General features: G+C 42.1%; 1 protein-coding gene across 2 annotated transcripts in view; it reads right to left on the reverse strand.

The window, feature by feature from the left end:
* The window catches only part of LOC125116810 (tumor necrosis factor receptor superfamily member 10A-like), a 34110-nt gene extending 26013 nt beyond the window's left edge, over positions 1-8097 (reverse strand). For both annotated transcript variants that reach the window (XM_047762370.1, XM_047762368.1), the window contains exon 1: positions 7769-8097. In XM_047762370.1, the coding sequence (XP_047618326.1) occupies positions 7769-7930 (162 nt within the window). In that variant the 5' untranslated portion in view covers positions 7931-8097. The remainder of the gene's footprint in view (positions 1-7768) is intronic.
* Between the last annotated feature and the right edge of the window lie 8233 nt (positions 8098-16330).

The raw sequence follows: 16330 nt of genomic DNA on the forward strand, positions 1-16330 counted from the left end.
GGTTTCCTTTTGCCTCTTGGCACTCCTCCCTCCTACCCTGACTCTTCTGGCCTCTGGCAACTATTGATCTGCTTTCTGACCCTTGAGGTTAGTTTGAATTTTCTAGAATTTCATATAAATAGAATCAGATAGCATGCACTCTTTTCTGTCTGGCTTCTTTCCTTCAAGATAATTATTTGGAAATTCATTCGTGTTGTCATGTGCCTCATACTTTGTTCCTTTTCATTACTGAGTTGTACTGCTTGATTAAGAGTGTAATTTAATATAAAATATTAAAGACTTGCAACAACTGAAGTCCATTCATCACCACCCTCCCATTCTAGTTGCTCTAGTCATCCTGGGAATTAGACGAGTGTCCTTAATAAAGTCCACAAACAATGTGAGATTTTTTGACTGTATAGGTTCAGGAAACCAAGGGGAAATAACAATCCTTTACATTTGACCACATTTGTTATATTTCCTGTGATCTTTCTTCCTCTTGAAGAAAATCCATGTTTCCATTTGATTTCATTTGTTTTCATTTTGAAATCTCCATTTAGCATTTTGTGTGGTGCAGGTCTGCTGGCAATAAAGTATCAACACTGCCTCCCAAACCACATTCCTGTTCCTAATTCTTAAGCCCTTTTCTTCCCATTTATGCCATGATTTTTGTAATGACCTCTGCCAGCTCTCAGGTTAGGAAACTTGGAATCCCTTTCTCTCCTCTTACAAAACCCATCTCATGACTTGCCGGTGTTATCATGATCACCTCCCTCAGATCCTTACCAGCCTCCACTTTCCTCTTTCACGCTGATGCAACCTAACCACGAGGACAGAGGCCAAATACTGCTTGGGCCAAGTCTGACTTCACACATCTAGTCCATTATCCACTGGAGAAATAATTTTGTCATTATAAACAATTATCTTTAAAAGTACTGATTGACCAATGCCCACCCCGTTAAACTGGATGTCTGGCTCCTGGAGCCTATGGACCTGGGAAACCCTTAGCATGACATTCAGTCACCTCTGTTCTGACCCCAACCTGCAGGTCATATTTCCCACCACTCACATAAATACCCTCTAGAAGGGGACAAGGACATTATTTATACCAATGTTAGTGCAGGCATCTTAGAACCCACACTACCCACAAGTTCAGGGGAGGCTCCTCTGGAGTCTGCTGAGCAGCCCTGTGTGGGGCTATGGGGCATCAGGGATACAGCATGGCCCTTCCTTTCCTCAGGACAGTTCCAGCCACAGGGAGCTGAGGTGGAGACACAGAGATCCCCAAGGCTACCAAGGTGGAAAGAACCTAGAGGGACTGTGAGGCAGAGCTGACAGTGCCAGGGGCGGCAAGGACACTGGTGGACACGGAGGAGAAAGTCAACAAGGACAGGACCACAGACACAAATGCACTGGAAGTAATGGGGGGAAGGGACCAGGTGGGAGAGAGGCATGGGCTTCCTATTGTGTTCCTAGTTAGTCATCTTCCTGTTGAAAAACCCAGGAGATGTGTCCATCTTCAGACGCACACAAGCACGCACGCACGTACACACAACACACGTTTGTGTGTGTGTGTGTGAGAGAGAGAGAGAGCGAGAAACCAAACGCCAGAGGCAGGGTAAAGGAGAGGAGGATGAGAAGGGAGGAGGCGCTGTGTTCCAGTTCTTGTCCCACATCAGACCTAAAGACCTTGCCCCTTCCCAGAGCTGAGTCATCAGCTGAGAAGTTCCTTTTTCTGGCCCCCTTCAGCAGTAGTGCGAGCTTTGGACTCTCCCAGAAGCAAGTTTGATCCTCGCTCCAGCTGGTTTTCTTGGATCAAGAATCAACTCAAGCGATCTCCTTTGTCCCCTCTGGAGCGTACAAACCCTTACATCTGCCTTGCTTCTCTGACATTAAAATGAAATTTGGTAAACTCTGACATCAGCTTCAGATCTGTCCTCCACATCTTCCTGGGGCCGGAGATCGGATTCTATGATTTATGGTTTCTTTTTAACTCTGTAAAAAAAACCCACAGGGTAAATGACCAGCCATCAGCCTTCTCATCTAGGACCAGACATTGAACAGCTGCATGATCCTGGGAAGTCACTTCCCTTCCTCTCAAACCTCACATTTATCATTCCTGAAATGAGGGGTCCCACTGCAGGGACCCTCCAGCCGTGACCCTGTGCTGCCTGAGCGCAGGCCTCAGAGACCAAATGCTCACCTGGGCAGTGGTCAGCAGGGGACCCAGTGTTTCAGCCTTGGGGCTGCTCACCTGCCTGCCCACCTCTCCACCAAAGAGTGGGTGACCTCCAGCAAGCCCCATCTACCTATCTGCATCTCTCCTTGCTCATCAGACAAGGGTAATCAGAGTTCCTACTCACAGGGGTGTGTGAGAATTCAGCGAATGCATAGGTGTATAAAGAGCTTGGCCCTTGGAAGAGCTGTATTTCAGCACAATCTCTCTTTAGTGTAGTTATGACTCACAAAGCTGATTTTAATTAAAAACAAACAAACAAAGCCACTTATTCTGTCTGTCACCCATGGGAGGGACCCAACCCAGGCTGAGAAGGGACTGTCAGAAATCCGCAGGCTGACAAGGATGGAAGCATTTTTCGAGTCCATGTTACCACAGACTGCATACTAGGGGTGCTGGCTAGTTATCAGAAATTAGCTACCAGGTCCTTGGTAGTTAATGAATTTGGTCTCCAAATAAGGCATATGTAGCCCAGGCATTGAACTTTAAGCAAATACTGGAAGATGAAACTGTTATATAACCTTATCTTTGCTATGACAGGAACAATACCCAGCCCTCTTTGAAAGAACACAAGAGAAATGAATACCTAAGATAGCAAATTCACAATGTCTGTAACTTATAAAAAATTAGAAGGCATGAAAGAAACAGAAAAACATCACCCTAAATAGAAAAAAAATCAGTCAGTGGAAACTGTGGGTAAAAAAGTGACAGATCATTGAAATAACACACAAAGACTAGGAAAGAGCTATTTGAATCTTATAAATGTACTCAGGGACATAAAAGATAAAAGTAAACACAATCAGGAGAGAGGTGGGTAATATTTTAAAAGTAAATAAATAAAACTTTAGAGATTTTTTAAAATGCCACATTTGTAATACTGATTTATATACTGATGAGTCTTTTTAGCATATGGGATTGGAATAACTAGATGTCCACATGCAAAACAAACAAGCAAACAAATCTAGATATAGACCTTATGCTCTTTACAAAATTAACTCAAACTTACCAAAACATTTACCAAAACTAAATGTAAAACACAAAACTATAAAACTCAGCATAGGAAGATAACATAGGAAAAAACCTAAATTAATTTAATTCTGGTGATGACTTTCTAGAGTAACACTAAAGGCATGATCCATGAAAGAAATAACTGATAAAAAAACATATCCTAAGTTAAGTCTGAATCAATACCAAGCGTTCTAATGTAGGTGTAATTGGAGGCACGGGGATAGGAAGAAACAAATATTGGAGAAGCAGTGGTCAGAAGTCCTCCAGGTTGGATATAAACTGTAACACCAAGCCCTCAGGTGAAAGAAACATTTTTAAAAAACCACACAAATCGTAATCAAATTTCTGAAAACCAGTATTAAGGAAAATTTTAAAGGCGGCCAAGGAAGAAAGTCACACCACCGACACACAGAGAAGCAGGTGGGAGAGGCAGCCAAAGTCTGGTACACACCAAGCAAGACAAGGCACGGAGCCAGAGGTCCCACCCTGAGGACCTTTCCAGCCCTCCCTTAGCAAAATGTTGGGACCGAGAGCAAACTCAGGGATGCAAACAATTAACTCAATCAAAGCCATTCTAACATATCACCAAAAGCTTCCAATGATGAAACACTAAAAAGCTTCCGGGTTTAATACTGAAATTGTCCCTGTATCTTTTCTTTTCTTTTCTTTTTTGTGTGAACATAGTATCTATTTTTATTATGAAAACATTAAATTTTGACACAATGCTTCACTGCTTTTTAAAAATCTATTACCTGACTTAAACCTATTCAGCAAAAATGCCAATAAATTATATAAACCATAGTTTGGGTCTTTTTAAAACTAGGAACATAATGTGTTTTATAATAATCAAACAATAATACTAAATCTGTGTTGCATGAGCTGTTAAGTTATAATTTGTTTTCATGTTTAGCTTTAAATAAACCCCAAACCAAACACATGCTAATACACTGTTGCAAATATTTCTCAAAAATGCCTGCCTCCTCACTGTGGGCCAGCATCCTTCGTTTCTTCACTGAGGTACCAAATGCAGCCATATCTAGGGTCAAGGCACTCATCCTACACTGTCCTATGCTGCTCTTGCAGGAGTCACACTGTGTGAAGGGCTAAGGATATACTACCCCGACACCTTCCTCTCTTGCCTTTAAGGAAATCCGTTTCTTTAAAAGGAAATCATTAGCTAAGAACTCCAATATTGAATTTAGAAACAATGATTCCAACACACATTAAACCAAATGTGTTAGTATTTAAAGACACAAATTCTGAAAAGTAAAAATAGCAGACAAACACAGAACTTCTATACACAACCAATGAACTAAGGCAAATAGCATTGCCACCAAGTGCCTTAAACTGTTACATTTTTAGTGTCTGTAGCTCTTTGCAAATTATATTTTGGGACAGTTCAGATAAATTTCAATAAGAGATATGTGGTCTACATAAAGTTAGATTAAAAGAATTAGCAACATGGGTGGCATCGTTTAAAAAATACATCAATAGTCTTATTAGTGAATGTTTTCCACCTGGTTTCTAAATCTTTATTTTCTGTGGAGGCAAACCAAAGCACTGTCTTAAGACTCCATCTTCAAAGATACAATATAATCTCTTATCATTCCCAGAGATTTTAAAGCTAGCTATGACCCTGTTCCTTGCCATCATCTTCATCTTCATCATCCTCATCATCTTGGTCTCCGGATTCAAGTTTATCCTCTTCTTCAACTGGATGACCAAGTTCCTTGAGTTTATTCTTTAATGAAAATATTTTCTGATCCTGATCAGCCAACAGCACCAATCTGTAATGTCCACCTCGAGCTTGTTTTTCTCATTTTGTAAAATGGCAATGGTACTGTTAGATTCACCCAGCTGCTCTTTAATAGCAGTTCTTTCTTCAGACAGAGCTTTAATTTCATTCTTTAATTCTTTAGTCTCTTGTAATAATGCTGACAGTCTTCCTTCTACATCAGTAGTTTTTGCAGCTGTTACAGTTTCACTCTGTTCTGGTTCAGGAAGTGATTTTGCAAATGTTTCTGTTTCCTGTAACAGCTCCTGTAGTTTAGTGATTTCTATAGACTGTGAATTTAACTGAGACTTTAATGTTGCCAGTTCCTGTTTCAAGTCTGCTATTTGTTCAGAATCTCTTGCTGAATCTGTTGCTGAAGACTCTTCATTTGTGCCAGGTGATGGTTGGGAAGATTTCAAATTTTCAATCAAAGAGTCCTTTTCAGCCAGCTGGTTTTGTAAAAGTTCCTGATTACTTTTTAATTCTTCTATCTCTTCTCGCAACCTACCAATTTCTTCTGGTTGAATGCCATTCATCTGAGACCCATCATTGTAAGAACCTTGAGGCTGATTGTCTTGTCCCTGTATCTTTTAAAAGTTGTCATTTCTCTTTCCCACTCATTTCTTTTCTATAGATTTGGGTTAAGTCAAAGCCTAGACACTTTTCCTTTCTGAGCCATATTTTCTCATCCATAAACTGTAATTATCTCACCTCCTCTAAATGTCCAAGGTCCAAGGTGGTTGTGTGAAATGTTAGCACACCGGGGATGTTAGAGCCTTTCTCCCTTCCCCCACTTCTCATACATCCTGAAGAGCAATGGCAGGAGATGCTATTCCCAGGTCAAAGTACACTTGCCATTAGAAGGAGTTCCCATCGTGGCGCAGTGGAAACAAATCTAACTAGGAACCATGAGGTTATGGGTTCGATCCCTGGCCTGGCTCAGTGGATTAAGGATCTGGCATTGCCATGAGCTGTGGTGTAGGGTGCAGATTCTGCTGGGTCAGTCCAAAAATATCAGAAACTTATTCCTCTGAAACTCATGTTCTCCACATTACACACGGCTTAAAGATCATTCCCATCTTCCCAAGTTGTTAGGAAAGTTACAGTGAATAATGGATGCCCAGTCCCTGGCTGAGTGCAGGACATAGCTGCCCAGGAGCACAGGCTTCAGGCATGTCACTGGCCCCACTCCCCCAGCCCTGACTCAGAAGGTGGAGCCACACTTCTCTCCATCCCTGGTTGAGGGAAAGTGGTCCAAGGACAGGGACCGAGGCCTTCTGAGCAGGGGCCAGGGGGAGACTGGCCACCTGCAGCCTCATGGATGAAAACCTTTCCTGCTCACTCTTCAAACTGCACTTGTGCAAGATGCTCACCAGAGGGACAACTGTAAGCATGTGGACACACCTGGCCCGTGGCTCTGCACTGCCATCACTGTTGTCACCTGCTTTTTGGGCTCTTCTGTGTTCCTTCATGACTCTCTCCAGCACAGCCTTCCACCCTGGCCTTCAGAAGCTCCTGAGCCCACCTGAGGCAGCTGATACCATGTAGCCAGTACAGACTGGTGGAAGCCACTGCAGGAGTGGGGAGGAGACCACTTACCCTGTGGCCCTCCCAGCACGGGAGTGATGGACACCAGCCCTGAGAATGTGATTCATCCTCTCACACAGCCCTGCGCCATTTACAGAGGCCCCTGCAGACTTTTACTTCCTCCCATTTCACATGAAGAAGTGGGGACTCAGGGCCCCAGAGCCGGAAGAAACAGAGCAGGCCTGCCCTCTCCAGCTGCAGTCCCAGGACTCATAGGGCCTGAATGAGCTTCTGAACCTCTGGACCTCTCAGTTCCCACTTGGAAGGAGAGAAAAACCTAGGGTGGATGGCATAGACCAAAATGGGGCCACATCACACACTCAGGGCAAGGACCTGAGTGAGGGCTGAGCTCAGATTAGTCCTGGATACTCATCTTCCTGGATACTAATCGGGTTCATTACCACTGAGCCATAAAGGAACTCCTAGATTAATTAAAAAAAATAAATTCTGTAATCCCTTTCTGATTATAAATATTATTCTCTGAATTTTGAATTAATTTCTTCAATGAAAACATTTAAAACTTCATGATACCTGTAATATTGACTTGACCTTTATTTATTATTATTATTTTTTAATATAAGGAGCCTGGAAAGTACAGGGGCAGAGCCTTTCCATTGGGAGGGGTTTCAGGATGTGCATCACCATGTATTTTCCTGTTTGCTTCACCAGCTTCTGGAAAGGAAGTAGCAGGTCCCCTCCCAGGCTGCATGATGCAAGGTTCCTAGCTGCAAGGCATTGTGAATAGAAGGAACTGGGAACCTGCCTCCACCTCAGGGGTTAGATCAAAAAGAGTTGCAGGCAGCAGAGTGATTCTTCTCAGACTGCTGTTTTGATTTGCCATGAGTGTGTTTTAGAATTTAGGCATAAGTTAAAACAGTAAAGAAAGAAAAGACAGCCAGTCTCTGCCACTCTGGGCAGCTTGCCAGGGAGTTTCCACCTCAGCCTTGATCCCTGGAATTTACCCCTGAGAGAGCTCACGAGGCCAGAGGGCTTTTCTCCATCTGGGTCCCGGTCGGTCTCACCGGCTACGATCCTGCTCCATCCCCCCACTCTGTCCGCTACTGATCCAGCTCCAACACAACCCAAGAGGGCACCTCGCCTTGTCCCTAACCCTATTCCCACTCCCTCCCAACCACCAGGCGCGCCTTCCCCTCCCCGAGCCAGGACCCCCAATGGGGACTCACCAACAGCAAGACACCGAAGACGACGAAGATGAGAGCCCGGGGGTCCTGGAGCCAAGACTGGCGGCTGGGGGCGCACTCCGCCTGGGCACCTGAGGTGGTGGGTGCACTCTGTCCCCACTGCCCAGTGCGGTTGAGGGGTGCTCGCTGTCCTGGCCACCACATAGTGATAGTCAGCAGAGCCACCGAGAATGCTCGGTGTCTTTCTCTGGGTGCTGGATCACCCCTGCCACTAGAGGAATGCAAGGCAGTACTCAGTCTCTTCTCTCTCGCACTCCGGCTAGTTCTCTCAGTCTCTCTCGCACTCCGGCTAGTTCTCTCAACGCTTTGGTAGGTAGACGGTCCTGACTTTTGTACCCTCGCGTTGAGTCACCTGGTTGGGCAGCGACGAATGGGAGCCAACATGCAAATAAGGTACATGCTTGTTGAAACATGTGACTTATAGTCTTGGAACGCTGGCTGTCTTCTCCAGCTCGCGCGCGCGCCCACCCGGGGCGCGGGGGGGGGGGGGGGGGGGGAGGGGAAGAAGAAGAAAGGCCTGACGTAGAACTCACCCCCTCGCTCAGGCGGGGCAGTGCTGTACTTTGGATCACCAGGCGCAGAGAAATATGTCCAGATCACTCTGGATTGCCTTCTCTAGTTTGTCAGGGCCAAGTAATTACCAAACCTCCACCCAACTCCTCAAGTTCCCTGCATCTTCCTCTACTCTCCATCTGGATTTGACTTCTGACACCTGTAGGCTGTTGCCAAGAACTCCATGTGCTGTTCCCAAGCCTATGTCCTTCCTCCCCAAGCCAAGGAGGAAGTGGGATACAGGTGGCTTCAGTGAAAGGGATTTGTCAATTGGCAGTGGGAGGAAAAAGCAAGCTTTGACATTGTGATTTGCTGGTGCTGGACTCTATTTTACAGGGGGGTGTGAGCATTTGATAACCCAGTACAGGTACAAATATTTTGTTAAGAAGCTCTATTGAAAGTCTGTTACAGCACATTTCAAATTTGATACAAAACAAAAGGAAAGATAAAAGAACTCTTATTGCCAAGCCCTTCTCCATTGAAAGGAAGAATCTATAAGAAGGTGCCTAGTTCAGAGCAGGGTCAGTAGTTGTCCAGCTGTGGTCCCCAGCTGGTGGCGCCAAAACACTAAATGAGTGGGTCTTGTGTCCTGGGTTCACCGGGTAGAGGAGAGGGATGACTGTCAAATGGCAGACCCTTGACAAATGATTCAGCAGGGAAAGGACAAAGTGCATCCACAGGAGTAGAGAAGAGGAAACTCGAGAAACCACAGACAAGTGATGGGAGACCATAAAACTTGAACATATACAGTCAAGGAAAAACGGCAAATGTGACTCAGGATTCAGGAAAGGCATGGGTGAAAATACGCTTTTGTAGTAATGGATTCAGAAAGCATGTTGGAAATACCATTGTTTCTCCGATCTCAAGCTACTTTGGGTTTTCAATAAAACTAAAAAAACCCAGTATAAACCTTTCAATGAAATTTCATGTAGTGAGCATGTTGCATCCAGGAAGTGAAGTGGTGTTCATCCATCCTATCTTCTTTACTCCCTAAGACTAATTTTTGGCCTCTTTGATCCTCCGTTTTCCTGTTTAAACGGACATAGTTGTATCTTTCACACTTGCTTCCTGTTTTAGAGTTAGAGGAGGAGTAGCTCCTGGCATGATGCAACACAGGACTGTTGAGAGTTCTAGCAGACTTTTCTGCTAGACTTTTCTACAATGCCCACGTTTCCATAGAGAGTCTCGATGGCCATTCCATAGCATATTCTCTTAGCAACTTTCAAAATATACAATACAGTATTATTAATCATAGTCACCATACTGTACATGACATCTCCAGGACTGATTAACTTTACCACTGGAACTTCATACCTCATAAAGGGAGTTTTTATCTTCTCTACCATCCTGATGGCAATTACCTTAAGGTTTATTCTTTACTCCATCTCATTCAAAAGATTTCTTCTTTCTTGGAAATATAGTAGCTATTATCTCTCCTACTTACTTGACACAAACATATGTTACCTTCTGTTTTATTTTCCTTTTGCAAACTGCATATCTTCTGGCCAAACAATTCTGTTAGTATAATTACTTTCTTATTCCCCCTCCCTGTTTTTTACTTCGTAAGTCTTTCTTTTCCACATTGTGTCTTAACATATGTTTGCTTCAACATGCTGAAGAGTCACCAGGGGAGGGAGCAGAACACACAGGGCCCTGGAGGGAGCATGGGTTTTATTTTGTGAGTGAGGGACATCTCCAAAAAGTTTTAGGCAGAACTAAAGGGATCTAGTTTGTTTTAGGCAGAGAACCAGTGGGATAAGGGCACGCTCTTGGATTGAAAGTGAGCAAGACTACAAGCAGATGGAGGGCCTTCCAGGACATGTCTGTGAAGTGTACCGTTGGTTGTTCTACCTGGTTTAGTGTCTGCATTCCTGTGGTTCTGTGAACCCCAGGAAAAGCAGCAGGAACCATGCCTAGCAGGGTGGTTGACTGGGGTTTTTGGTTTGCATGTGTTTCTTCTCCCTGACTTGGGTGAGTTAGGAATTGATCTTCTGCACAAGGGCATCCAGAGCTGGCAAGAGTAGCACTGGGCTTAAAATCCCTTTAAGACTTTTACATTTCCCCTTCCCCCTCCCCCCTTTCCCTTCTCCTTTTCCCCTCCCCACTTCTCCTTCCCCTTCTTTTTTTTTTTTTTAGGGCCACACACGTGGTATATGAAAGTTCCCAGGCTAGGGGTGAATCAGAGCTGTAGCTGCCAGCCTCCACCACAGCCACAGCAATGGAGGATCCAAGCCGCATCTTTGACCTACACCACAGCTCACAGCAACAATGGATCTCTAACCCACTGAGCAAGGTCAGGGATTGAACCAGCATCTTCATGGATACTAGTTGGATTCCTTACCTCTGAGCCACAGCAGGAATTCCTGAGTTTCTTCTTTCTACCGTGAGCATCACAGGAAAACTTCCTGTGCCCTTCTATTAAGGCACGCCCAGATAGCACATGCGGGTACATCAAGGTGTCAGGACAAGGAGAGGAAAGAGCCCAGCCTCAAACAAACACATAATGAAACTGTAAACGCAGGAGAGGTTCAGGTATGTGTTGCTGTGATCCAGGGACAAAATGGGTGGGCTTGAACAGAATGGTGAGCAGACCTGTAGGCAAAATCAGAAAGATTCGGACCCTGTTGGGGTGAGTGGTTAGCAGTTTTTGAAGGATTGTATGTGGGGAGTGAAGATAAGCGCGGTATCAGACTGAACTGCTTAGTGAGAATTGAGCCTCTGAGGACATGGTGTGTGTGCTGGATTAGCCATATATATCTGGGGACATCAGCATGTAGGTGGTACTCGACACTGACTCCTAGGTCCCACCAGAGGGAAGAGTAGTACTGAAGAGGACAGAGGGCACAACTGATGCCAGCCGACTGGGACATGCAGAAGTCAGGCTAGGGAGATGTGTCAGCAAAGGGACTGAAGAGGAATGGCCCGAGAGATGGGAGAGCGGACTCAGTTCCTGGAAGGGGAGACAGTCCTATTCATGAGGTGTGGCCACTTAGCAAATGCCTGGGAATGAAAACAAGAAATCTCTAAATTTACATTTCTCTTATTGTGAATGAGGATGTTTTTAAGAGTTACAGGTAATTTGTAGTTTATTTTCTGTGAGCTTCTCTAAAGGTTTTCTTAAGTGTTTATATTATTATTATTGTGTCTATGTCATAAGAAATTTACATTAGGGAAATCGTGCTTTTAAGTGCGATTTATATTTCAAGTATTTTCTTCTAGTTTGTTTTTTATCTTTGTTGTGACATTTGCCAGTTAGAGTTTTCTTCTTAATCTTTATATAGTTGACTTTAACCTCATTTTGAGTTTCTTAGAGACAGTTCTTTTCCTGTACAAACTTGTGAGAGAAATTTCTCACATTTATTTGCAATAGTTTGTGGCTTCCTGTTTTACAGTTTTAGGTGATTGATCCATCTGACTTTATTTCCTCAAAAGTAGAGAGTAAAAAAGATACATTTTTGTTTGTTTGGTTTTGGGTTTTGCGGGGGTTTTTTGGGCCACACCCATGTCATTTGGAAGTTCCCAGGCCAGAGACTTAACCGCTGCTACAGCAATGGCCTGAGCAGCTGCAGTGACAAGCCAGATCCTTAACCAGCTGTGCCCAAGGGGAACTCCCAAGAAAGATACTTTTAAAAAACTCTTCATTGATTATTAGGTTGTTTTTCTTTTGACATACAAAATGCTATGCATAATTAATGAGTACAACCTGATGAGTTTAGAAATAAGTAACACACCACCATAATGTATGCCGTAAACCTACCCAACATCTCCAAAAAGTCTCCCCCGTTATTTAATATTATTTGTGGTAAGAACGCTAAACATAAAATCTTACCTTCTTATCAAAATTTTAAATATATAATACAGTAATGTTAGCTGTAGATGCTATGCTGTACAGTAGAGCTCTAGGACTTTTTCATTTTCTATAACTGAAACTCTGTGTCCTTTGACACACGCCTCCTCCACTTCTCCCTCCCTCCAACCCCCCCAAAACCACTCACCTACTGTCTCCTTCTATGACTTAGATTATTTTAGATTCCTCACATGATGGTAACATGCAGTATTTGTTCTTCTGTGTCTGGCTTATTTCCTTCAGCATAATATACTCCAGATTCATTTGTGTTGTCATAAATGGCAAGATTGCCTTCTTGTTAAGCCTGAACAATATTCCATTCTATGTATATGCAACATTTTCTTTCTTTTTTTGGTGTGATGGTACATCTGCTGCATGCAGAAGTTCCCAAGCCAGGGATTGAGATCACTAATTATTAGAGAAATGCAAATCAAAACTACGATGAGGTACCACCTCACACCAATCAGAATGGCCATTACTAACAAGTCAACAAATAACAAATGCTGGAGAGGGTGTGGAGAAAGAATGGCAAGAGTGACAGCAGTGACAATGCTGGATCTTAACCTGCTGAGCCACCCAGGAACTCTCTATAATACATTTTCTGTATTCATTCAATTATAAATGGACATTTAGGTGGCTCCCATTTCTTGGCTATTATGGATAATGCTACAGTGAACATGGGAGTGCAAATATCTTTATTTATTTATTTATTTATTTATTTTTTGTCTTTTTGCCTTTTTTTGAGCTGCTCCCCCAGCATATGGAGGTTCCCAGGCTAGGGGTCGAACCAGAGCTGTAGCCGCCGGCCTACGCCAGAGCCACAGCAATGCAGGATCTGAGCCGCGTCTGCGACCCACACCACAGCTCACAGCAACACCAGATCCTTAACCCACTGAGCAAGGCCAGGGATTGAACCCACAACCTCATGGTTCCTAGTCGGATTTGTTAACCGCTGTGCCATGAGGGGAACTCCAAATATCTTTCTTTTTAAGATCCTGATTTGAATTCTTTTGAATATGTCCCTAGAAGTGGGACTGCTAGATCATATGGTAGTTCTATTTTCAGTATTTTTAGGAACCTGCATACAGTTTTCCATAGTGGTTGCACAGCTTACATTTCCCAACAATATGCAAGAGTTTCCTTTTCTCTATGTCCTTATTAGCATTTGTTACCTCTGGCTGTTTTGATAAAGTCATTCTAACAAGTGTGAGATGATACCTCTTTGTGGTTTTGGTTTGCATTTCCCTGATTATTAGTCATGTTGAGCACTTTTTCATGTATGTGTTGGATATTTGTATATATTCTTTGGAGAAATGTTTATTTAAGTTCTTTTCCCATTAAAAAATCAGTTTGTTTTTCACCCTTTGAGTTGTAAGAATTCCTTGTATATTCTGAATATATCCTTTATCAGATTTGTGGTCTGAAAATGCTTTCTCACATTCTATAGGTTGTTTTTGGTTTTTTTTTTTTCATTTAAAAAAAATTTTTTTTTTGAAACACAGTCGATTTACACTGTTATGTTATTTTCAGGTATACAACACAGTGTTTCAATATTTTTATAGATTATGCCCTGTTTAAAGTTATGGCAAAATAATGACTTTATTTCCCTGTGCTCTGCAATATATCCTTGTTGCTTACTTACTTTATACACAGTACTTGTGTCTCGCAATCCCACCCATACCTTTATCTTGATCCTCCCTTCTTCCTTCTCCCCATTGGTAAACCACTAGTTTGTTCTCTATATATCTGAGAGTCTGTTTCTATTTTGTTATATACATTAATTTTTGTTATTTTTAGATTCCACATATAAGTGATAACAGAGTATGTGTCTTTGTCTAACTTATTTCACTAAGTATACATACCGTGTAGATCTATCCACGTTGTTGCAAATAGAAGTTGCTTTTTCATTTTGTTTGTTGTTTCTTTTGCTGAAGAGAAGCTTTTTAGTTTGATGTAATTCAACTTGTCTATTTTTACTTTTGTTTCCTTTGCTTTTAATATCATATACAAGAAATTATTGCCAGTCTCCAAAATATACAAACAACTCATGCAACTCAACAACAACAACAAAAACCAATTGAAAAATGGGCAGAAGACCTAAATAGACATTCCCCAAAGAAGACATATGGATGGCCAACAGGCATATGAAAACATGCTCAATATCACAATTATTAGAGAAATGCAAGTCAAAACTACAATGAGGTACCACCTCACGCCAGTCAGAATGGCTATTATTAACAAGTCAACAAATAACAAATGCTGGAGAGGGTGTGGAGAAAACGGTACCCTCCTCCACTGTTGGTGGGAATGTAAATTGGTACCACTATGGAAAACAGTATGGAAGTACCTGAGAAAACTCAGTCTATAGCTACCATATGATTCAGCAATTCCACTGCTTGGCATATATCTGAACAAAACTTTCACTGAAAAAGATGCATCCACCCCTATGTTTATAGCACCACTATTCACAATAGTCAAGACATGGAAACCACTTAAAAGTCCATCAGCAGATGAATGGATTAAGAAGATGTGGTACATATATATGATGGAATATTACTAAGCCATAAAAAAGGACAAACTAATGCCATTTGCAGCGACATGGATGAATCTAGAGACTCTCATACTAAGTGAGGTAAGCCAGAAAGTAAAAGACAAAGCCATATGATATCACTTATGCAGAATCTAAAATATGGAACAGATGATCCTATCTGAAAAAAACAAAAACAAAAAACAAAAAAAAAAATAGAAATAGGTCATGGCCAAGGAGAGCAAATTTCAGGTTCCTAAGGGGGAAGGAGAGGGAGTGGGATGGATAGGCATTTGGGGGAGTTTCTGGATGCAAATCACTGTATTTGGAATGGATGGGCAATAGGACCCTACTCTACAGCCCAGGGAAATATGTATGATTGGGTCACTTTGCTATACAACACAACTTGACAAAACATTGAAAATCAACTATGCTTTAATAATAATAATAATAAAAAGAAATCATTGCCAGGGCCAGTGTCCAAAAGGTTTTTCCCTATGTTTTCTTTTAAGAGTTTTCCAGTTTCTGGCATTCCTGTCATGGCACAGCAGAAATGAATCTGACTAGGAACCATGAAGTTTCAGGTTCTGTTCGTGGCCTCTCTCAGTGCGTTGGGGATCTGGCGTTGCCATGAGCTGTGGTGTAGGTTGCAGACATGGCTCGGATCTGGTGTTGCTGTGGCTCTGGTATAGGCCAGCAGCTGTAGCTCTGGTTAGACCCCTAGCGTGGAACCTCCATATGCTGCAGGTATGGCCCTAAAAAGACAAAAGACAAAAAGCAAAACAAAACAAAAAAACAAGAGTTTTCCAGTTTCTAGTCTTATATTTAAATCTTTAACCCATTTGGGGTTGATTTTTGTGTATGATGTAAGATATGAATATCCAGTATTCCCAAAGTCGTTTGTGGACAAGACTATCCATCCTCCACTGTGTATCCTTTTTTAAAACCATTTTTAATTGAAATACAGTTAACTTACAGTGTTGTGTTAGCTTCAAGTGTATAGAAAAGTGATTCAGATCTACATATATATATATTATTTTTAAATATTCTTTTCCATCATATTTGTCATAGGACATTGAATATAGTTCTCTGTGCTATACAGTAGGACTTTGTTGTTGAAATTTGGTTCTTAATTTCCTTTTTGGGTTGTTCATTGTTCATATATAGAAATACAACTGATTTTGCATATTGATTTTGTATCCCACAATTTTACTGAGTTTGTTTATGAGTTCTAACAGATTTTTTGTGTAGTCTTTATAGTTTTCTACTTATAAAATTATGTCATTTGCAAAGAGAATTTTTCTTTTCCTTTCTGATTTTTATGCTTTTATTTCCTTTTCTTGCCTAATCACTGTGGCTAAGACGTCCAATACTATGGTAAATAGAAGTGGAAAGAGTGGGCATCCTTGCCTTTCCTAAATTTTAAGGGAAAGCTTTCAGCTTTTTACCATGGAGTATGAGGTTATCTGTGAATTTTTCATAGATGCTCTTTATTGTATTCAGGTGCATTCCTTGTATACCTGATTTGTTGTGTTTTCATCATGAAAGGGTGTTGGATTTGTCAAGTGCTTTTTCTGCATCTATTGAGGTGAACATATGATTGTAACCCTTCATTCCG

The sequence above is a fragment of the Phacochoerus africanus genome, chromosome 15 (assembly GCF_016906955.1).
Source record: "Phacochoerus africanus isolate WHEZ1 chromosome 15, ROS_Pafr_v1, whole genome shotgun sequence".
Lineage (NCBI taxonomy): Eukaryota > Metazoa > Chordata > Mammalia > Artiodactyla > Suidae > Phacochoerus > Phacochoerus africanus.